Raw genomic sequence first — 23,043 nt, forward strand, 5'->3', positions numbered from 1 at the left:
ATACTTCACTAGGACGGCATTGCCAAGGGCAACATTAGATCAGTCAAGCATCCCTCATTTGAAAACCTAAACTCTGAAATACTCCCAAGTCTAAAACTTATCAAATGTTGACCTGATACCACAAGTGAAAAATTTCACATTCAGCCTCCTGTGATGGCTGAAGTTAAAACCCAGGTGCCTGGGGCTGGGAAGGTGGCTCAGTGGTAGAGTGCTTGCCTTGCATGCTCGAGGCCCTGGGTTCGATTCCTCAGCACCACATAAGAAAAAAGAAAAAAGCCGGAAGTGGCGCTGTGGCTCAAATGGTAGAGTGCTAGCCTTGAGCTGAAGAGCTGAGGGACAGTGCCCAGACCCAGTGTTTAGGCCCCAAGACTGGACCAAAAAAAAAAAAAGAAAAATCAGGTGCCTGAAAATAGGGCATGTACATACAGTGAGTATAAAACATAAGTGAGTTTCCTTATCGATTGATCTATCTATCTATCTATCTATCTATCTATCTATCTATCTATCTATCTATCTATCTATCTGTCTGTCTACCTATCTATACCCCCACACCCCCCCACACCCATACATTCACACACAAATACTTCAGAATCCCAAGCATTTCAACAGAGGGTTCCTGTCACGCATGTGTAGGTTTATGAATATCATAGCTTTCTGAGTAATACCTTATGTGACTGTGCAGAATGTACTTGTGTTCAGAGGTGGGGTCTGCAGCCTTGGCTCATTGAGTACATGGGGTACAGTTTTGGAAACAGCTCTGATCCCTGCTTTGCCATGTACCGTTCTGTTGGTTTCAAGTCATTTACCCATTCCTAAGCTTCAGTTTCTGCTTTAAGATGGGATAATAATGGATTCCTCCCAGGTGGTTTGTTATTAAGGCATGTGGCAGAGGTAATGACTTATTTTGCATTTTCTGTTAGAAAATGATTGGTAGAATGCTTTATATTACTAGATAGTATGTGAGGGCTTTCTGGGTCAAGGAAGCTCTGTGCTCTTTTGCAGTTTCTCCTGTAGATGAGAATATTTGACAAGCTGGACATACTCTGTGTACATCAGCTTTTCTCTCTTTGTGGCTGTAAGTAGTTGTAGTAATGGATACATTTCAGTTTAATGACCAGTGCAACTCTAGTATCTGGTTTTGTGTTTTTTTATTCCAGGATCTGAAGAAGTACCACTTCTATTACTGGTTTTGCTATCCTGCTCTTTGTCTTCCTGAAAGCATACCTCTTATTCAGGGGCCAGTGAGCTTGGATCAAAGGTTTTCACCAAAACAGGTATGGACAAAGCAAAATGCAGGCAAAATTGGGTTTCCGTGTAAGTAATTGTCCAAGACAATTGAACCAAAAGACAAGCAGCATTTCTCTGGATTGAAAGGCAATGGTTATAGAATCCTCCAGAAATAGTACTGAGAATGGTATTCACAAAATGTTCCTGGCCGGGCGCCGGTGGCTCATGCCTGTAATCCTAACTACTCAGGAGGCCGAGATCTGAGGATCGAGGTTCAAAGCCAGCCTGGGCAGAAAAGACCATGAGACTCTTATCTCCAATAAATCCCTAGAAAACTGGAAGTGGTGCTGTGGCTAAAGTGGTAGAGCACTCACCTTGAGCTGAAAAGCTGAGGCATAGTGCCCAAGCCCAGAGTTCAAGCCCTACAACTGAAAAAAAAAATGTTCCTAATATATTTTGTATATTCATCTTCATACTTTTTAAAAACTCTGAAAAAAATGTTCCTAATATATTTTGTATATTCATCTTCATACTTTTTAAAAACTCAGGTGCTGTACAACTTGAGTCACTCCAGCAGCCCATTCTGTGTTGGTATTTTTGAGATACAGTCTCTATTTATGCCCATGCTGGCCTGGACTTCAAGCTTCCTGTTTGTACTTCCTCTTATATCTGGGATGACAGGCATTTACCACCATGCCTGTCATTGATTAGATGGAATCTCATGGAACTTTTTGTCCAGGTTGGCTTAGAAACTTGATCCTCCAGATCTGTCTCCCAAGTAGCTAAGATCATGGCCTTGAGCCACTGTGCACCACACCTGACCCATTTTGATACTTTTATTTTTGTCTTTTTTTTCTGGGGGGGAGGAGGGGAGGGGGGTACTGGGGATTGAACCCAGGATGTTACACTTGCTAGGCAAGTACTTTGCCACTGAGCTACATCCCAGCTCCCATTTTGATACTTTGTTTGTTTGTTTTATCAGTGGTAAGGCTTGAACTCTGGGCCTGAACGCTGTCCCTCAGTTCTTCAGCTCAATGCTAGTGCTGTACCACTTGAGCTACAGCCCCACTTCCGGTTTTCTGGTGGTTTATTGGAGATAAGAGTTTCACAGACTTTCCTGCCTGGGCTGGCTTTGCACTGTGATGGATTACAGGCGGGAGCCACCGGCACCGGGCTGCGTTTTGATACTTTTAAAGAAGTAATGAATAGTGATTTTTCAGATGTTCTGTGGTATTTTACCAAATACCTCAGGGAAGGAATTATAGGATCATTTTGAAAGACTACAGTAATTTACCCAAATGTGGTTTATCACTTTTATTGTGGGGAGATGCAAAGCAATATCCTTTGAGAATAAAGTCTTTCAAACAAAACACAGGCCTTCTCTCAGCCTCGTAACCAAGTGGCAGAACTTCTCCAACAGGAATTATAGTGCAGAGCCTTGTAGAGCTAGTCGTCATTAGAGATTAGTCCCCAGAAGAGCAATTAAAATCATCAGGTAATGAAAATAACAGACCCTAAACTAGAGACTTCTGACTGTTGTTAAGGCAAAGATGGAGTGTCACATGGGTCTGAATTCATGAAAAACATTAGTCACTATGATCCTGAATTCTGAGGCCAGAGAAAGGCCATTAATAATTTTTTTTAATATTAACTAATTTATAATAAATCCAAGATTGTAATTTTACAAAACTAATTTTCTGAGAAGAAATACAAGTTGGGGGAAATGAGTGTATGTGGATATTAATTGCTTGAAGGTATGGATTTTCATTTTAGGGGGGACAGAAATGTTCAAAAATTACCTCAGTAAAGCCAGGTGCTGGTGGTTCACACCTATAATCCTAGCTACTCAGGGGGCTGAGATCTGAGGATCACAGTTCAAAGCTAGCCGGGGCAGGAAAAGTTCATAAGACTCTTTTCTTCAATAAACCACCAGAAAACTGGAAGTGGCTCTGTGGCTTAAGTGGTAGAGCACTTGCCTTGAGCTGAAGAGCTGAGGGATAGCGCCCAGGCCCAGAGTTCAAGCCCCAGGACTGACAAAAAAAAAATTACCTCAGTAATGAATGCTCTACCTTTAATATACCCACAAAAAAACCACATTAGGGGCTCAGTGGTAGAGTGCTTGCCTTGCATGCATGAGGCCCTGGTTCAATTCCTCCGCACCACATAAGCAGAAAAAGCCAGAAGTGGCACTGTGGCTCAAGTGGTAGAGTGCTAGCCTTGAGCTAAAGAGCTGAGGGACAGCACCCAAGCCCAGAGTTCAGGCCCCATGACTAACCAAAGAAAAAAAAACAAACAAAAAACCCACATTAACTTATACACATTTTAAACAAGCAATATAGAAGCTATGTGAATTATAGCTTAATTGGAGCTAGACTGAGGACTGTGGTGAAATTGATCACTGATAGGGTCTTGTTGGGTTATCACAGGAGAAAATGAAACCTTGGTTATCTCTAAGCCTTTGTGGCTGTCACCTCAGAGAACCACCACAATGAACCACAAAATGTCCCTTTGTGCTGCTGTGTAAGACACATTGCCTTGCATAGGCAAAGTTTTATATAAAGGTTAAGTGGTGTTATTAGGGCCATTTTTGTTCATTTGCTGCTAAAGAGTAATGGGTATGATCAGTCATTTCCAGCCTTCTGGCTTTAAGATGCCTTTTATTTGATGTCAGCTTTTAGCCGAGAACTGGGTATGTAATTTATTCTGGAGAATAACTTCATCTTCTCTGTTTGCAGATCCAAGCCCTGGAGCTTGCATATGATGATCTCTGTCAGACAGAAGGAGTCACGGCCCTGCCTTACTTCTTAATCAAGTATGATGGCAACCTGGTGCTGGTGTCTTTGCTTAAACACTACAGTGATTTCTTCCAAGGTCAAAGGACAAAGGTCAGAGAAACTTTGAGTGTGGTTTTATTATTCAGTTAAAACCAAATCTGAAGTTCCTGTTATGATAGGCTACTATAAAATTTAAACCCTCTTAGATCTCTTTAGCCCTTCTCCCTTCTGTCTCCTACCCCTGCTGTTCCTGGGTCAGATCTTTGCTCTGAATTACCTTCTTTTTCTTTCTTTTTTTTTTTTTTGGGGGGGGAGGTCCAGTCGTGGGGCCTGAACTCTGGGCCTGGGCGCTGTCCCTCAGCTCTTCAGCGCAAGGCTAGCGCTCTACCACTTGAGCCACAGCACCACTTCCGGCTTTTTTCTTTTTGCTTATGTGGTAGTGAGGAATCGAACCCAGGGCCTCAGGCATGCAAGGCAAGCGCTCTACCACTGAGCCACCTTCCCAGCCTTTACCTTCTTTTTCTTACAGCTCAGTCATTTGGGTTGCCTTTCTTTCTGTTGGTGCTAAATTTGTCTCTATTATCCCTCCTGATACTTTGTACATCCATGTTTTTGTTTGTTTCCACTGCCACCACTGTAGGTTAGGCCCCCCTGTCTCAGTTCTGGGCAGCGGTAGATACTGCTCTCACTCAGCTTTCTTGCTCATGGCTGGTGCTCTACCACTTGAGCCACATCTCAGTCTGGCATTTTGCTGTTTAATTGGCAAGAGTCTCCAGGACTTTACTGCCTTAGCTGGCTTCAAACCTTTGGTCCTACAAGTCTCAAGCCTTCTGAATCATTAGGATTACTGGTGCCAGTCCTTGCTTTTGTCTTATATACCTATGGAAAAATCTTTCTTGCACTGCTCACATTCACTCTGTCATTCATTAACCGAGCCCAGTGCTATCGTCCCTCTGACCCAAGCTACTCTCCCTCCCTCATCCCCATCCTCTACTTCCCTGTAAACTATTGCTCTAGTTGTGACTGTCTGCTTTTCACCACCTCAACACTGTCACCACCACCTACTTAGTTATACCCAGAACTCTGTGTGTGTCTGTCTTTTCCTCCTGTTGTATCATCTTCCTGAAACATTCTGTTTGTGAACATCCTAAGTCATTTTCTCTATTCTTACTGAAATTCTCCCACTATACAGCCTTCTCCTGAGTTTGGCCATGTGTGATCTGTTCCTCTCAAGACTCACCCCACTACTCCCTGATCCTCATTTATAGATCCACACCTGTCCCATGGTAGACTGTGCGCTCCTAGAGGGCAGGGCCCATGCCTTGTGCATCTGTGCTGTGACATGTCTAGTACTTGTCTGAGCCTCTCAATAAAGTTCTTTTGAATGAATGAAAGAGTACTGTAAATATCTTTTAGAAGCTATCACATGTATCTGATTGGCTAGTGTGTGTGTGTGTGTGTGTGTGTGTGTGTGTGTGTATGTGTGTGTGTGTGTGTGTGTGTATGTGTGTGTATGATTAAAGTATTTTGCAGTTGTGAAATCAGGTAGCATATGTATCTGATTGGCGTGTGTGTGTGTGTGTGTGTGTGTGTGTGTGTGTGTGTATGTGTGTGTATGATTAAAGTATTTTGCAGTTGTGAAATCAGGTAGCATAATTTCAATAGCTGTATAAGTATATCACAGCTAAGAAAAGAGACACCTGAAATTAGGATGTTTGTTTGGTGCTGTAGTCAAAGGATCAAAGCCAGGGCCTTGTGAACATCCTACTATTCAGCCGATGTCCCCAGACGGTATGTCTTTTCTTTTTTTTAAGCACATTTTTTATCAATTGCACTAGCATTTTATTTTCTTTTTTATTTTTTTTTGGTCCGGTCGTGGGGCCTGAACTCTGGGCCTGGGCGCTGTCCCTCAGCTCTTCAGCTCAAGGCTAGCGCTCTACCACTTGAGCCACAGCGCCACTTCCAGCTTTTTTTTTTTTTCCTGCTTATGTGGTGCTGAGGAATCGAACCCAGGGCCTCGAGCATGCAAGGCAAGCGCTCTACCACTGAGCCACCTTCCCAGCCCCTAGCATTTTATTTTCAAATGAAGCCCTTTTTTAAGTCAAGGAATGAGGATTTCATTTTTACTAAAATTCTTTTCTTCTCCATTATTATCATAGGATAGTAATGTAGCTAACTCAGTAGCAATAAGATGGAGTGGTTGGTAACTGAGGGTACAGCGCAGCATAAGGAGCTGAAATGGGTTTTAGTGCCTGCATTTTCTATTTGAGGGGCAGATGGCCCCTGGACTTGTACCTTTCTATTCTCACAGCAGGAGAGTGGAGGCCATCTTTGCTTTACCCTGGGAATCCAGAGTAAATCTGGATTTGATGCCCAGCATTCCCTTGGTGGCTCTGTGGCCTTTCTTCACCTTTGTTTTTTGTTAAATGGTGGCACTATGACCTATGACCTCCCACTGTGGTTCAGTGAGGCTTAAACCTGAGTGAAATACTTGGCTCATAGCAGGTATTCTATAGGGATCCATTTCTTTTCTTCCCAACAACTGTGTAAATTCCTGGGTCTCCTGATCTGTTCTGGGTTTGCTGAGACCGACTGCCTGGCCCGATCAGGCCAGTTGTTCTTTACTTGGTTAGGATTGTGGCTCAGGAGAGGCTGGAATTCCTCAGCACATGTAGTAAGCTTCTCCTTGTGAGACAGAAATTGAGATTTGGTCACACCTGTTCTCATAGACTGGGAGGTCTTTCAGGCAAGACTATGCTGACCTGTGCACAGTTGACCAGAAACTTAGGTAGTAGTAAAGAAGAACTGAAGAGATGATACTTTGATACTCGACCTGTTTGTCCTATTTTATTCTAGATTATAGGAGTTTCTATGGCCTCTAGTCTGTGGTCCTAAACACTCCCATCCAACCTCCCCATGCTGCCCAACTGCATTTGCTAATGTTTGGTCATGTCATTCTTCCAGGTTCCTGTTCACTTTAGGGTAAAGTTGAAACTACCTAGCTTAGCATTCAAGGCCTTCATCATTGTAACCTCACCTCCTGATATTCCCCCCCAAATACGGCCTGGGCTCTGGCTACATCTCTGCCCTCCAGATACCCATGTGTCCCCATCTCCCTGCCCTCTATCTCCCATCTGTCACTAACTGATGCCTCTCCACCTTTCCCCCTTCTCTGACTCATTGTGTAGAGAAGCACTGTCTGACTCCTGGCAGTGTTTCAACTCCCTCTTCTGAAGTCTGGCCTCAGCCTTCCTCCTACACTTCCTGTCTGATCCCTGCCAGTCCCTAAGCACCTAGCACAGCAACCAGGCTTTTTCCAGCTCTCAGTCCTCCACTTAGTTTGCTGCCAGACACTCAAGGTGCATGAAGTGCAAAGGTAGAGAGGAGGGGACAGCTGTCAGCCGATGGGAACAGGGGAGGTGCCAGGGAAAGTAGGTCTTGAGCAGAATCCCACGAGTGATTTCTCTGAAAGCTATGTGTCCCTTGAAAACATGATGGAAATCAGTGCCTTAGCCTAGTTTGTGCTCCTGGGAAGAATTCTAGCTTCTCCTTAGTATTCTTAGAGCATGGCATTTCCTTGAAAGTTTTCACCCTGTTCTTCTAAGAACCAGTGTTCTATTCAGTTTAAACTCCAGCATCTGTGTTTTGCCTTCATGTTCTTCTCTATTGTTTCCCTCCCACTGTTCCCTCCCTCTCCTGTCCTTCCAGTGCTAGGGATACAGTCCTGGGCCTTGAAGATGCTTGGCAGGATCTCTGCCACTGAGTTGCACCCCAGCCCCACCTCTTCTTTCACCAGCACTTAGATTCCATCCCTGGAAGGCATTCTTCCCCAGTGATCCTTGTGTATGCACATTGAAGATGGAGACATGTTGGAATCCCTCCGGCTTTCTCTTACCACCCAGGATGCCCATGACTCTGATTTGCCTGCCTGCTCTTGTACCTCACATTCAACTCTCGACCTTTACCCCAAGGCTGATGGTCCTTTCCTGGGTACCCCTGTCTGAATGACATTACCTCCATCTACTCACAGGAGCCAGAAATCCAGGCCTTCAGGTTTTGCTTTGCCCCATTACTCCTACACTCTACAGATCTCATGTCCTGAACTTCTCTGTCTGCTGCATTTTCATTTCTTCTGCCACCATCTCCAGCTAAGCTATGATCATCCTTCATCTGCCTCAATGCAGTAGCTTCTGGACAGGCTCCCTCATGTCTGTGGTGGCCTCCAGTCACCCTCCATCTTCTGAAGTTGTCTTCTAGACAGTCAGCTGACTCCCAAAAATAAAACACCTGAAGGCTTCACTGTGCTCTAAGGGTAGAAGCTGAGTAATATGGCCCCATGGAGGCCTGGCTCCATGGAGGTCTTAGCGTGTGCTTCCTGTTACAGGCCCTTTTCATGGCCTTTGCCTGCAATACCCTTAATGTCCTCTTCTCTCCGCCTCTCCCAAATCCTGTACCCCATAAGTGTTTTTCTTCACTTCTTTCATTACTGTGAGAAATCACAGTAACCACTATCCCTTTCCTCTATAAAAAGATTACATTCTTGTCATGGATGCCAGCACTGTGCTTCTTTCTTCTTAGCATTAGTTTAGCACAGTTTCATCTTATTTTTGGGGGGTGATCTTTTTTTTTTTTTTTTTTTTGGTCCAGTTGTGGGGCCTGAACTCTGGGCTTGGGCGCTGTCCCTCAGCTCTTCAGCTCAAGGCTAGCATTCTACCACTTGAGCCACAGTGCCACTTCCAGCTTTTTTCTTTTTGCTTACGTGGTGCTGAGGAATTGAACCTAGGGCCTCATGTATGCAAGGCAAGCGCTCTACCACTGAGCCACCTTCCCAGCCCCTGGGGGGTGATCTTTGATTAATATCTTTTCTTCCCTCTAAGTAGAAGCTCCGGCAAGGCCAGTACTTCTTTCATTCCTCGTCCCCCTCTTGCCTCTGTATCCTGTGGTCTGGTGCCCATTGTGTAAAATGCAATGGAAGAACGAATTCAGGCAAAAGTGAGTTGATGAGGACTGGTGTTCCTCTGTGGGAAGCTCCTGGGTCTGTGGCTGACACACAGTAGGCCTTCAGGAAGTAGTGGGCAGTTTTCATGGTAAGGGCTTTCTAAAGGTGAGCATTTTGCTCTGATTAAGGCCATGTACTTTACACAGGCTTTCTCAAATCACCTGTACACCTGAAGCTGTGTTGAGTTGAGTAAGTTGATATGACAATACAGAGAAGTATGTGATCTACAGTGGGTAATTCAGAGCAAGGGTTCTGAGTCTGTGATATGGGCTGGCTTCCAACTGTGATCCTCAGCTCTGTCTTCTGAGTAGCTAGGATTACAGGTATGAGCCACATGGCTGGATCACTTTTGAATCATCAGAGAAAGAATAAGTCGGATGTTGGACAGATCCTATCATTTCCTGTGTGACGGCTGCTGTCTGTCTCCTGAAGTGCCTCCTCTGGGTAGAGCTGCCTGTGCACCTTTCCGGGCTGACCTCCCTTTGTAAGCGATAGAACAGTCCAACCGATCTGTGAGCAGATCAGTCCAGTTCTCTATAGCTCATCTTAGGTCAGACTGTTCTAACAAACTTATTCTTGGGCATTTCTGTTCAAAGACACATTGCGTAGTACATTTTCCCCATTGCCTTTGAGTGTCTGAGATGTGCTCATTCTTTGGATTTAGCATCCATTTGTGGTATCTGATAAAACATTCTCATTTTTATATGTAGATATCAGCCCCAACTGTACATTTATAATAAAACTTAGGTCCAGAGAATATTTTATAACTTGGGCCTTATTCTTATCCTTCCTGTCTACAACAAACAAGATAGCCTTGAAGCTAAAGGTAGATAGCTATATGGCGATGAGCGGAGCTGCATGAAAGGTCAAGGAAGCCATGCAGCACAGCGAATTTATGCTGCTAATGTTCCTATCTGCCAAACAATAGCCTCATGCCCAGTCTTTGCTAAGTGCAGGAGAGGGTTCTCTGATGGCACAGAGGTTAAGTCAATTGTCAAAGATCACGAGAGTGCTTCAGCACATTGGATAAGGGCCTCGGTTGATGGAGTCACATTTGAGATTAGGAATGACGTTTTCTGGGTTGATTCTGCCTAGGTTTTTCCTATATGACCCATCCGATACCTTCAGGTGCCCCACACAACTGAGCTTTAGTGATAGCTGTATTAGTCCGTGAGCTTTATCTGAATTTTGAGTGTGGGGTTGATGGAATCCTGAGACAAAATGATTTAACCTTTTCATTTTGCCCAGGAGGAAGGAACTTCCACCAAGTCTTAAAACCAGTTACCTGCAGAGCCAGCACCTGCTGACCACCCTCCAGCAGGGCTCCTTCGCTGTGTCAGGCCGCTGCTTCAGTGTAAGCTGTTCTAGTATCACACCTCTTTCCCCTGCCTCTCCCATTTCTTGTTCAATAAAGCATAGTGCAGCAGGAACAGTGACCCACGACTGTAATCCCAGGACTCAGAGGCTAAGCCAGGAGGATCTTGAGTTCAAGGCCAGCCTGGGCTACATAGCAAGACCTGTCTCAAAATACCACCCTCCCTCTTCTCCCACCCTCAAAAAAAAAGTGAGAAAAACCCCTTGGCTTAGTACATATACTATGCTTAGTAGATTCTCTGTCATGACTGCCAGAGAGAAACAATTAAAAAGTGTCCCCTATGGAAGATGAGCAGGCATCCTGTCCTGAGAGCCTCAGGAAGACAAGTTCAGAGTCACAGGAAGCCCTGGCAGGGAGTTGATTCTTTGAGTTCTGCTTGTCCCAACCCATGCATTCTCTTTCCACTTGGGAAAGCCCACTGTTAAAACAACATTGGGGGCTGGGAAGGTGGCTCCGTGGTAGAGTGCTTGCCTTGCATGCATGAGGCTCTGGGTTCGATTCCTCAGCACCACATAAGCAGAAAAAAGCTGGAAGTGGCAGTGTGGCTCAGGTGGTAGAGTGCTAGTCTTGAGCTGAAGGGCTGAGGGACAGCGCCCAGGCCTAGAGTTCAAGCTCCACAACTGACTAAAAATCAACATTGACTGGTCACCTTGGTACTGATCCATCACTGTCACCTCCACGCTACACTCAGACCTTTGTCGTTCCCAGTGGCTTCATCTTACCCACCTGGGACCCCCCAGCGTAGTTTCACTTGCATTTTTTGGTGTCACGTCCCCTTAGCCTCTCAGATCGGGAATGTTTCTGAGACTTCCTTTGACAGTTTCAAGGACGGCTTATCCTTTCACTGGGGTTTTCCTGTGCGTTCTTAGGGTTAGGCTATGGTTAGGGTTTTGGAAGGAATGTGCCTAAGGTAAAACACCCTTGTCATTCTATCCTGCAGGGGTGGGATGCGGGCTTGATCCTACCTGACGCCCACATGGTACCCTTGGCAATGTTAAATCGACCACTTGGGTAGTAATAGTTACCAGGATTTTCTACTGTAAAGTTGCTGGTTTTTTCTTTCAGAAGTGAGTCACCAAGTTTAGCTGTTGGAGGGAGAGGAAGGATTAAGTTCCACTCCTGAAGAGAACAGTTTATACAGTTATAGTTTGACTGCTGTTCGCTTGACTCGTCCCTTTACTGTCACTTATTTATTTTCTCCATTATTTAGGGCTCATAGTTTTTGTTGTTGTTGTTGTTGTTGTTGTTGTTTTATTTTGCCATTGGTGCTCATAGATTTTTTTTTTCGGTCATGGGGCTTGAACTCTGGGCCTGAGCCCTGTCCCTGAGCTCTTCAGCTCAAGGCTAGCGCTCTACCACTTGAGCCACAGTGCCACTTTGGTTTTCTGGTGATTTACTGAAGATAAGAGTTTAATGGACTTATCTGCCCAGGCTGGCTTTGAACATTGATCCTCAGATCTCAGCCTCCTGAGTAGCTAGGATTACAGATGTGAGCCACTGGTGCCCGGCTCATAGATTCTTATTTTGTACTTTTTTTCATTTGGTGCCGTTATGCTAAGACCTTACCCCTGCCTAGGATGAGTATTCTTTCACTTGATCTACTCCATGAGCCCTTTTTTGTATTGGTTGATTGGTTAGGTGTTTATTTGTTAGTTGTTTTATTTTGAGAGCCTGGGATTTGAACTTGGGGCCTTATACTTGCTAAGCAGGCACCCTTACCATATAGCACTCCAGCATGATTTTTGCTTATTATCATGCCTGGATGCATACACTTATTTTAGGCTTTCTGGTAGCCAGGATAATAAGTATACTCCACCACATCCAATTTTTCTTCATTGAGAAGGAGAGGCGTCTCCAACTATTTTCGACCTAGACTGGCTTTGAATTGTGTTTCCCAGCATTCTTAGCCTCCTAGGTAGTTAGGGTTACAGGCATACCCGTCTACATTTGTTTTGTTTTTGTTTTATTTTTTTATGTCAGTCGTGGGACTTGAACTCTGGGCCTGAGCGCTGTCCCTCAGCTCTTCAGCTCAAGGCGAGCACTCTACCACTTGAACTACAATGCCACTTCCAGTTTTCTGGTGGTTTATTGGAGATAAGAGTTTCACGGACTTTTCTGTTCGGGCTGGCTTTGAACCACAATCCTCAGATCTCAGCCTCCTGAGTAACTAGGATTACAGATGTGAGCCACCAGCTCCCGGCCATTGGTTATTTTTTAAATAGGGTCTCACTTTATGCTCAGTCTGCCCTGAAGCACAATCCTCCTATTTGTGCTTTTCTGCATATCTGAGTGACAGGCCGGTACCATTGTACCCAACCATTATTTGAAATGAGGTCTCATAAATTTTTTCTTTTTTTGCCCTGGTTTGCCTCAAATTTCGGTCTTCCAGATCTCTACCTCCCAAGTAGCCAGGGTCAGAGGTTTGAGTTACCACCAAGCCTTATATTTCCAGTTAAAAACTGGAACTGTTATTTATTTTGTTGTTTAAGTTGTTCTCTCTAGCATAAGCCAGTGAAACTCTGCCTCTTTGACAGGCTTTTAACCTCTTTTTTCTAAAGCCTTCCTTATTTTCTGGTATTATCAGATGCTCCAGGCTTATCTTGCATTTTCCCCACCCCAGCCCTAGAATTCACCATGTGTGGGTAACACTAAAACCATAGTATCTATGCAATTCTGATTCATTTTATGAGAGAATGGTATCCAGAAATCAAGATCTAGTGCTGGCCGTGCAGTGTCTTTTGAAAGGAAAAAGAAAGTCTACCATCTTACTCAAGTAGAGTTTTCCAGGTAGAGCCTGGGACAGACCTCCCTGTGTCTCTCCCTTCCTTCTTGTCTTCCTTCCTTCCAAGCATGTTTCCTGCCTGCCCTCCACAAGGTCCCACTCACAGCACAGGTGCAGGGGAGAATGCAACAGTTCCTGCCATCGACAAATGCTGTAGACCTGGGTCAGATCCTGGGGCTCTTTTCTCTTCCCTTTATCCCTCCACCAAGTATCAAACTGTTAATGCTCTGCAGAACCACATTAAGTGGATGGGGGAGTACTAGCGATGTCTGCACCATGACGACGGCCCTCCACTTTGCTCTCAGAAAGTTTTTTCTATTCACAGATAACAGTTGGTGTGTACGACCCCTGTAACTTAGCCCAGTACCCTGGATGGCCTTTGAGGAATTTCTTGGTCCTAGCAGCCCACAGATGGTATTTACAAGTGTGTGTGTGTCTGTGTCTGTCTGTCTTTGTTTATGTGTTTTTGACAGTGGGTCTGCCTATGTCCATATTTCTCTTTTCCCAAATGTATTTTTTCCCCATTGTTGGCATAGAACCAGGAAATAAGTCAATCATCAGTTGTGATCCAGTTTCCACCCCTGGTGAGCACTTAAGCTGGTCTGCCGGAGAACCACAGCCTGTGATTGTAACTGTACTAAAAATAGTTTAGACTGTGGTGAGGTGGGGGGCCAGAGGCCATGACCCTGACATGCTCTAGCCCTCCCTCCCTTCTGTGGTCTGCCTTGCTTTTAGAGAGGATTTTGTTATTGTTTCCATCTTCCTACTTTCCATAACCCTAAAACAATGGAAACAAGCTAGCTAAAAGGCCACTATTCAATTTGAAATATGTTGAATATCATTAGTCACCAAAGAAATAGCACCAAAATCCTAATGAGATCTAGCCACATACCTACTAAAGTGACCTAGACAAGTGTCACCAAAAACATGGGGCAGCTGGAACTCTCGGGAGCTGCTGCAGAAATGTTGGCATAGTCCACCAGACCTAAAAATACCTGGTGCTCCGCGTTTGCAGTGCATTGCAGGGATGCCAGTGGAACCCAGCAAGCACGGGCCTAGCAGAGGCATTCTTGCAAGCCCCAAACGGGGAATGGGCCTGTGTCCTTCCACAGAGGAATGGGTGGCAAATCATGGGCTGTGACTCACAATGGCAGTCTCTGCCTCAGCCAATCTGCATCCAGATGGTTTTCAGACCATAATGTTGAGAGAAATAAGCAGGACCCCAAAGAATACATTTCATGATGATGACTCGCAACACTTACAAAACTCTGAGGATGGAGAAGGTGGGCTGATGGTTACTCTGGAGGGGGCACCGCCAAAAGAACCTAGGGACGAGCTCATCTATGCTTAGGAATTGAGCACTTTTCTTTGTGCCTGCTTCGCTTAAGTGAAAACATTTACTTCAGACTACAGAGGCAGATAAAGTTATAGATTGTGCCTCAGGGAGACTGGCTATCTGTCTCTTCCCAGTGGGGCTCCTAACCACTGGCCAAGTGCAGCTTCATGAAGTGCAGGGTCAAACTCATAGGGAGAAGGCCAGAAGAACCTTATGTTTCTTTAAAGGTTCTTTTTCAATATCTTGGAAGCACTTGTTCCAGCATTTTAAAGCTCTGCGTGTCAGAATTACTGCTCTGCTATGTGATTGCTATATAAAATCCACCTGGAGAGAAGTCCCAGCCCATCCAGTGTCCAGCTGCCTCTAATTACTTGGGCGGGGGACACAAGTGTGCTGTGCTGAGAATCTGTGGGAGGTTAAGGCCATCCATGTCCTGAGGGTGTCAGAGAGGAGAGATGGCAGTGCGTTCCCTGCAGCTGGAGTTCTAAAGTACTTATGTGGGCTCTCTCTTTTCCTTCTTTAACACAAATAAAATAAACGCACATCCTGGGCATGACGACAGGAGTGGCAGTTTCCAGTCTGTTGAAGTCCTTTGCTTCCGTGACCGTACCCTGCAGGGAGCCAGAGACATTGCCCACAGCATCATCTTCGAAGTGAGACTTCCAGAAATGGCATTTAGCCCAGGTAATTTGCCGGTCTTTGAGAATGCATGTAATTATCATTTATCAGAAAGCAAGTGAGGTTTGCTTCCTATTCATCGTGTCACAATGGCAGCAGAAGGGAGGAAGAGCACAGCTCCTACCTGACTGCCTAGCGAAGTCCTGCTTAGAACAGAGTGTACTCTGCTATTCATCCTGGAACAAAGGCGGAGATTGGTACCCGCACATCTGCTCCAGGCAATTTTCTCAGGCTTGGGGAGGTTTTCTCCTCGTTTTCATTTTTATTGTTTTTTTTGGTTGGTTGTTTTTTTTGTTTGTTTGTTTTTTGTTTTTTGTTTTTGTCAGTCATGGGGCTTGAACTCAGGGCCTGGGCACTGTCCCTCAGCTCTTCAGCTCAAAGCTAGCGCTCTACCATTTGAGCCACAGCACCACTTCCGGCTTTTTTTTTCTTTTTGCTTATGTGGTCCTGAGGAATCGAACCCAGGGCCTCAGGCATGCAAGGCAAGTGTTCTACCACTGCGATTTCATTTTTAATTTTGTGTTACACCTTATCTTTCTTCTTGTCCCTTCCTAAAGGAAGGATGAATTGCTAAAGTACTTATTTCTTTATGGCACTCCTGATTTTGTGTGTGATCTTGTTCTCACACAGTAAATCAGCACTGGACGGAAAGGCAAGTTCCTCACTCCCCACATAGACCAGAACCCCTCAGGAGTCCTTCCACACCAACTACCTTCCCTTGATCCTGTGTGACATGTTAGCTCCTATCCCCATTTTGGAAATGTGTTAACTTGTGCTGAGACATTTCCTATAGAGATACATGAGTGCATGTATGTATATTAGAATACACATATTTATAGTATCTGGACATGGATACACATTTATATTTATATAGTTCACAGAGGCATAATATTCACATTTGAGTAAAATCAAAAAAATAATACCTACCTCTTAATGTATTTCTTTTTTTCTTTTTTTTGGTTGGTCATGGGGCTTGAACTCTGGGCCTGGGTACTGTCCCTCAGCTCTACTACTTGAGCCACAGTGCCACTTCCGGTTTTCTGGTGGTTTTTGGAGATAAGAGTCTCATAGACTTTCCTGCCTGGTCTGGCTTTGAACCATGATCCTTAAATCTCAGCCTCCTGAGTAGGATTACAGGCCGCCTGAGCCACCAACACTCGGCTTCATGATGTATTTCTTGCAAGGAGTATGTTTCTTATGTAGAAACCACTGCACAATGTCTAGCATATTATGGTGCTTGATCAACATTATAATAGGTTCCTCACTTTATAACAGCACTATGTATACCTCTTTCTAAAATGACTCCTATTTATGTGACTTCTATGCCTTATGGCATATGTATTGTTAAATTTGTTCCTTGTAACATTCCCTCCCACAGTTCTAAGGGGGATTATTTCTTTAATCTATGGATATGCCTCAGAGAGAGAGACAGAGGCAGACAGAGACAGAGAGAATGTGTGTGTGTGTGTGTGTGTGTGTGTGTGTGTGTGTGTGTGTCATCTTAGGACTCAGGATGTAGCTCAAGTGGTAGAACACTTAGCAAGCACATGGCTCTGATTTCAAATCTCAGTACCCCCCCACTCACACACAGTGCTCCATTGTGTGCATCTGTGTGTATGTATACACTTAACATCGTAGAACTATGAGAGTAGATCAAGTGGTATGCCCTGAGTTCAAATTGTAGTACCATCAAAAATATAAAGAGCAGAAGTCAAAAGGACCAAGGATAAGCTTGGATAACATTTTATCAGTGTCTGTGCCTTGATGTCGTAAGTAGAGGAAGCTGTTCACTCTGTTCAGGGCCTTTTAAGAAATGTATTGCTTTTGGAGCCAGGAAGGTGGCTCTGTGGTAGAGTGCTTGCCTTGCATGCATGAGGCCCTGGGTTCGATTCCTGAGCACCACGTAAGCAGAAAAAGCCGGAAATGGCACTGTGGCTCAAGTGGTAGAGCGCTAGTCTTGTGTCAGAGAGCTGAAGAACAGCGTCCAGAGTTCAGGCCCATGACCGACAAAAAAAAAAAAAAAAAGAAAGAAATGTATTGTTTTTCTGCTGCTTTAGCAATTTGCATTTGATAGAGCACCCTCTTCTGGTACATTCTGAAATAGCCTGCGTGTATTTATTTTATTAAACTCCAGCCTAAAGGCTATCTAGGGGATGGAGTGAGAGTCACTTAAAGTGAAGCATGGGTAGTCTCTGTCCCTAGCCACCACCAAGCCCCTTTTACAAGTCCCCCACCAGAACTTGCCCACCATGATGAAAACTACTCACTGACTTGCACGTTAGCCATGTTGCCGGCCAATGCTGTGGCTCACACCTCATCTGCCCTTAGGACCTGGGGGGCTGTGCAGTCATTTCTTTAAAGCATCTTTGAGCTTGCTATTGAATATAGATTACTTACTTTAGGAAAGGCTGTTTTTTTCTTCTGTTTTTTTTTTTTTTTTGTAAATGAATGATGTTTCTCTTAGCTGCAAAGAAAACTTTATGAAGACTCTTTCTGTATCATGTGAACTAAAGGTATTCACATGGTAGTATTTTTTTTTTTTTGGTCCAGTCATGGGGCCTGAACTCGGGGCCTGGGCGCTGTCCCTCAGCTCTTCAGCTCAAGGCTAGCGCTCTACCACTTGAGCCACAGCGCCACTCCCGGCTTTTTTCTTATGTGGTGCTGAGGAATCGAACCCAGGGCCTCAGGCATGCAAGGCAAGCACTCTACCACTGAGTCACCTTCCCAGCCCACATGGTAGTATTTTTAATATAGCTGTGTTCTGCATAACAAAGTTCTGTAGACAAAGCCCACAATCCCTGAGGTCACAAAGGCCTCCACAGCAAGAGTTGAAAGAGAGCAGGGGAGAAAGGATCATCAGGGAAGGGGAAATTCTGAGTGAATGAAGAATCACATTGGTCTGTGATCTGTAAGCACACAGGTGTACACTGGAGAGCTGAGCAGGGGGGCTGGTGAGGTGGCGGAAGAGAGGGGGCAACATGTATGCAAAGGTTCAGATCCCAACAGAGCTTCAGTGGAAGGTGTGCTGAGTCACATCTTCTTGTCTTGATTGGGGAGAGTCTTTCTGCTGCAAGTGGGACTTCTAATAACGGTAGAAGTTGGGGCATGTTGGGCTCAGCTCGGGTTGAGTACTGTTTCAGAAACTTGTGTGCAGGAGGCTCTGCTTGCACCCAGCGGTCCCAGCAGCTGAGGAAATGGGGAGGCAGCTGTGGCAGGAAGATGAAGACCCAGGCCCTGCAACCTCTTTGAGAAAGAAACAAACTGAAAGCTTGTTGCTGCACGGGACATTGTGAATGTTGACTATTTCGAAGTTTGCTGCTTCTTTGTTTCTCTTCTTCTCTCTTTCATTAAGCTCAGTGTTTTATTTGCCTTAAGATTGTCCTAAAGCAGTTGGCTGGGAAAAGAACCAGAAAGGAGGCATGGGCCCGAGGATGGTGAACCTCAGCGAGTGCATGGACCCCAAGAGGTACACATGTGTGGTGCTCTGTTCTCCAGGGGCGTTTTCATAACTCTCTGTGCACTGCTTGTCAGGCTGAGCCTGCGCCCTGACGTCCCGTCTAGGGGGAGCCGTTCTGCTGTACGCTCTCCACCCGCTAAGTTTGCTGTGAGAAGTAGTGTAAGGGTAGAAGGCACACCGTCCATGTGTTCTCCTAGATGTCCTAAATGCCCTTGCTTCTTGCTCAGACTGTTAGCCAGGCACACCTTACTGCCACCGTCTAGCTCATTATTTATGCCTCTTAGTTTTGTCCTACATGCCTTTTTTGAAGGACATTATAAGAAATAACTCACGGAAGCCAGTGATATAGTTAATGGTGAAGAATATTATTTCCTTTATTAAAAGGAAATGGAAGGCATTTCTGTATTCATTACTTGGACATGGAAGAACTTACCTATTTGGTGTATTCTTGGTCATGAATACCACAGCTTAGAAATAGTCATGTTTCCCTTTTCACCTTGGCTGTTAGGAGCTCACTGTCATATTTGTGGCCCACCACTATTGCAGAGGATTCAGTAGCTACACATTCTGTGTGGTGACCTTTCCTTCTCCTCCTGTGCCCTCGAGCTTCATCTGATACTTTTTGGGAAAAACTTGGAACACAAATGAGTCAACTGAGTGAATACAGAAATCTCTCATTTTTCAGGTTGGCTGAGTCATCAGTGGATTTAAATCTCAAATTGATGTGTTGGAGATTGGTCCCTACCTTAGACTTAGACAAGGTTGTGTCTGTCAAATGTCTGCTGCTGGGAGCCGGTACCTTGGGTTGTAATGTGGCCAGGACACTGATGGTAAGTAAATTTTCAGGCCACATGGGGTTTTCAGACTATGGCCAGCCCAGGACATGTTTTCTTTCCCTCTCCTACGTTCCATGTCCCTTCTTCCCTTCCTTTTATCTTTTCTTTTTTCTTTTTCTTTCTTTCTTTTTTTTTGGGGGGGGGGCTGGTCAAGGGGCTTGAATTCAGAGCCTAGGCTTTGTCCCTGAACCTCTCTCTTTGTGCTCAAGGTTAGAGCTCTACCACTTGAGCTACAGCATGACTTCCAGTCTTTCCTGAGTAGTTGATCGGAAATGAGAGTCTCATGGACTTTCCTGCCCAGGCTGGCTTCAAACTGTGATCCTCAGATCTCATCCTCCTGAGTAGCTAGGATTAGTGTAAGCCACAGAGCCCAACTCCTTTTATCTTTCTTCTCATCCTTTTAACTATAACAGGAATCTGTGCTTATATTTTATTTTGTCAGGGAGAAACAAAGTCTTCCACACCCTCATCCCAAGGCCCATTTCCCAGAATTCAGCAGACTTTTCACATTCCCACTTGTTATCCCAGGCATATGTAAACACACAGAGGGACCTTTCATGTCTTTGCTGTTATTTATCTGTTTGTATTTACAAAACTAGATCATGTCACACTACCTATAGAAATCTTATGTCTATCTTAAGCTTGTGGCTTAGTTCAGGACATCTACCCTTCTTCTCACTGCCCATCATGTTCCCAGACCACCTTCCCTGCGCTCTTCTCCAGAATGCCAAACTACTTCAGAAATAAATATCCCCAAATCTAGCACAAGTGACTTTGGGTTTGGTTCCTACTTTTTCATCCTCCTTGGTAATTTGCTTAGCTGCTGAAACAGGGTGAGTGGACCAAAAAGTCATACAAGACTATGAAAAGATGGGGGTTAGTCTGTCATCTCCAACCCTAGAAACTAATCTGGAGTCTTCATTGACTTCCCCCCCCCCCCCAAACCATCTGAGTCTCATAAGTGCTGAGGGAAAGGCACTGAAGCAAGAGAGGACAGTCTTAGCTTAGTAAATAGTCTTAGCAGGGCTTTCCTTCTATCACTGTACCAGTGTCCCTTGGTATCTGCCATGCTGGTTCTAGGTCTTCCATGGGTATCAAACCCCTGTTGCTTCATTCCCTTATTTAAAATGACACAGTGCTTCATAAAACCTGTGCATAGCCTTCTACATGCCTTAGTCAGCTCTGGACTACGTAGAACCCTAATATGGTATAGACACTGCCTAAATAGTTGTACTATAATGTTTAGGGGATAATGCTCAGTATAGCCCCAAGTCTTTTTCTATTCGCACTTAGCTTACTGCAGATTCAGAGGGAGCCGGTGCTCATTTCTCATCTGCTGGGGTGCACATCCCCACCGTAAAGGAGGTGCAGCTGTGGACATCTCATTCTCACACCCCTAGTGCAATGTGTAATTTCTAGACAGATCATCTATTGTTCCTATGGGTCAGTTTTTATATCTGTGGAACAAGTGATTAGAGTATGAGTATAGATTTTTTTTTTTTTTTTTTTTTTTTGTCATGGGGCTTGAACTCTGGGCCTGGGCGCTGTCCCTCAGCTCTTTAGCTCAAAGCGAGCGCTCTACCACTTGAGCTACAGTGCCACTTCCGGTTTTCTGGTGGTGTATTGGAGATAGGAGTCTCCTGTCCGGGCTAGCTTTGAACCACGATCCTCAGATCTCAGCCTCCTGAGTAGCTAGGATTACAGGCATGAGCCACCAGCGCCCAGCATGAGTATAGATTTTAGCAATTCTTGTCTAACTTTAAAACTGTGTGCTTTTATAAAGCCTTATGGGTAGGGGCTGGGAAGGTGGCTCAGTGGTAGAGCGCTTGCCTTGCATGCTCAAGGCCCTGGGTTCGATTCCTCAGCACCACATAAGCAAAAAGAAAAAAGCCGGAAGTGGCGCTGTGGCTCAAGTGGTAGAGCACTAGCCTTGAGCTGAAGAGCTGAGGGACAGTGCCCAGGCCCAGAGTTCAGGCCCCACGACCGGACCCAAAAAAAAAAAAAAAAAAAAAGCCTTATGGGTGGTATAATTGAAGTATATAATATCATAAAAATGATTTATGAGAGCACAGACTTACCCCCACTCATTCAGTTATTAATAAGCCTTCTTGGAGAAACACTACAGAATATTCTGCAGTATTATACAGTGGGAAATGAGTTATTAATCATTTTTCTGAAGAGTTAATTGAGGCCTCAGATGATCTTTGAGAGGAGTTGTTATTTAGACTTAATTATTTCAGAGCAACCACAGACTTTTGGGGGCTCTTGCTAATCCTCTTAAGACAGTTAGTTACATGCAAAGCTCTTGGGATTCATTTCCAAATGTTTCTCCACTGCTACTGTCAAAAATAATGAGTTACTAGATAGACTCACTCTGACATGTCTTAGTCTGGTTACTTCAGGGAACCAGGCTCTAAGTTTATAATTATTTCATCTTTTAGAGGTGGTTGACATTCAGGGTATCAAAAACTGAATTTGCACAATTCAATTTCCTGACGTTTCCTGTATTTTATGGGTCTCCAACTGCTCAAAATCCAAACCCTTTCCAGGGATTTCAAGAGAGATGCCCTGTGAGAAGTTGGGCAGAGGCACATCATAGTCTCTTGTTTCCATGCAGGGTTGGGGTGTCAGACATGTCACCTTTGTGGACAACGCCAAGATCTCCTACTCTAATCCCGTGAGACAGCCTCTCTATGAATTTGAAGACTGCCTAGGGGGTGGTAAGCCCAAGGCCCTGGCTGCAGCAGACCGGCTCCAGAAAATATTCCCCGGAGTGGTACGTTGACACTTTGGTGAACACCCACAGGTTTTTTTTCCTCCACCTGTAAACATTTACGACTTAGTGAATGAAGCGCTGTGGTACTGGCGATGGATGATCAGACATAGATCATTTCTCCCCAGAGACTCACCGTGTGGTCAAGCTGTGTACCTCATTTCAGTGGTAGGGGGTGGAGGGGTTTGCTCAGTGGTAGAGAACTTGATTATTATGTATAAGGCCCTGGGTTCCATCCCCAGCAGTGGAAAAACAAAACAAAATATAGCTCTCATAAATCTGATGAAAATGAAATGAATGTATGAGAAGTGTTTCTGGAGGGATGCCTGGATTCAGATCTCTCCTGGCTCTTCAGTGTTTGTGACAGCCCAGATATGGGATATTCATTTTCCTTAATCATCAGCCTGCTTGCTTAATACTAGCTTAGAAATGAGATTGAATACATGTGTCTCTAAGAAGAAAAAGTGAGTAGAAGTTGAAGGTTCTTCTCTAGCTCTTCTTATTTCTGACTTACTCCCTTTATTTTAGAATCACCAGCTAATAAGAAATAAGTCATTCACCTCATTTGATCCAAAATCTTGAGAGTTGTTTTGAGGTCATTCAGCAGAATGATCCTACATCTTGTATGCTTAATCAGTTTGTCTGGCAGGAGGCAGATGAGATATCTTCAGAGCATCGGCTTGTTCTTAGAATTGTAGAAGAGGCTCTCAGCCATAGCCAGGAGAAAGCCTGCTTTTCTGACATCTCTCTCTTTAGCCAGCCAACATTGAGCCATCTGTTTCAGAAGTCTTTGCTATAGAAAATGT

At 44.6% G+C, this 23,043-nt stretch overlaps 1 protein-coding gene across 4 annotated transcripts in view; it reads left to right on the forward strand.

The window, feature by feature from the left end:
- The window catches only part of LOC138824814 (ubiquitin-like modifier-activating enzyme ATG7), a 172,252-nt gene that overhangs the window by 29,596 nt on the left and 119,613 nt on the right, over positions 1–23,043 (forward strand). For all 4 annotated transcript variants that reach the window (XM_070019133.1, XM_070019135.1, XM_070019136.1 and 1 more), the window contains exons 6-12: positions 1,158–1,274; positions 3,963–4,112; positions 13,483–13,571; positions 15,056–15,177; positions 18,547–18,637; positions 19,314–19,458; positions 22,082–22,240. In XM_070019133.1, coding sequence (XP_069875234.1) covers positions 1,158–1,274; positions 3,963–4,112; positions 13,483–13,571; positions 15,056–15,177; positions 18,547–18,637; positions 19,314–19,458; positions 22,082–22,240 — 873 coding nt within the window. The remainder of the gene's footprint in view (positions 1–1,157; positions 1,275–3,962; positions 4,113–13,482; positions 13,572–15,055; positions 15,178–18,546; positions 18,638–19,313; positions 19,459–22,081; positions 22,241–23,043) is intronic.

This window comes from Dipodomys merriami, unplaced genomic scaffold, assembly GCF_024711535.1.
Source record: "Dipodomys merriami isolate MVZ:Mamm:240054 unplaced genomic scaffold, mDipMer1.0.p SCAF_13, whole genome shotgun sequence".
Lineage (NCBI taxonomy): Eukaryota > Metazoa > Chordata > Mammalia > Rodentia > Heteromyidae > Dipodomys > Dipodomys merriami.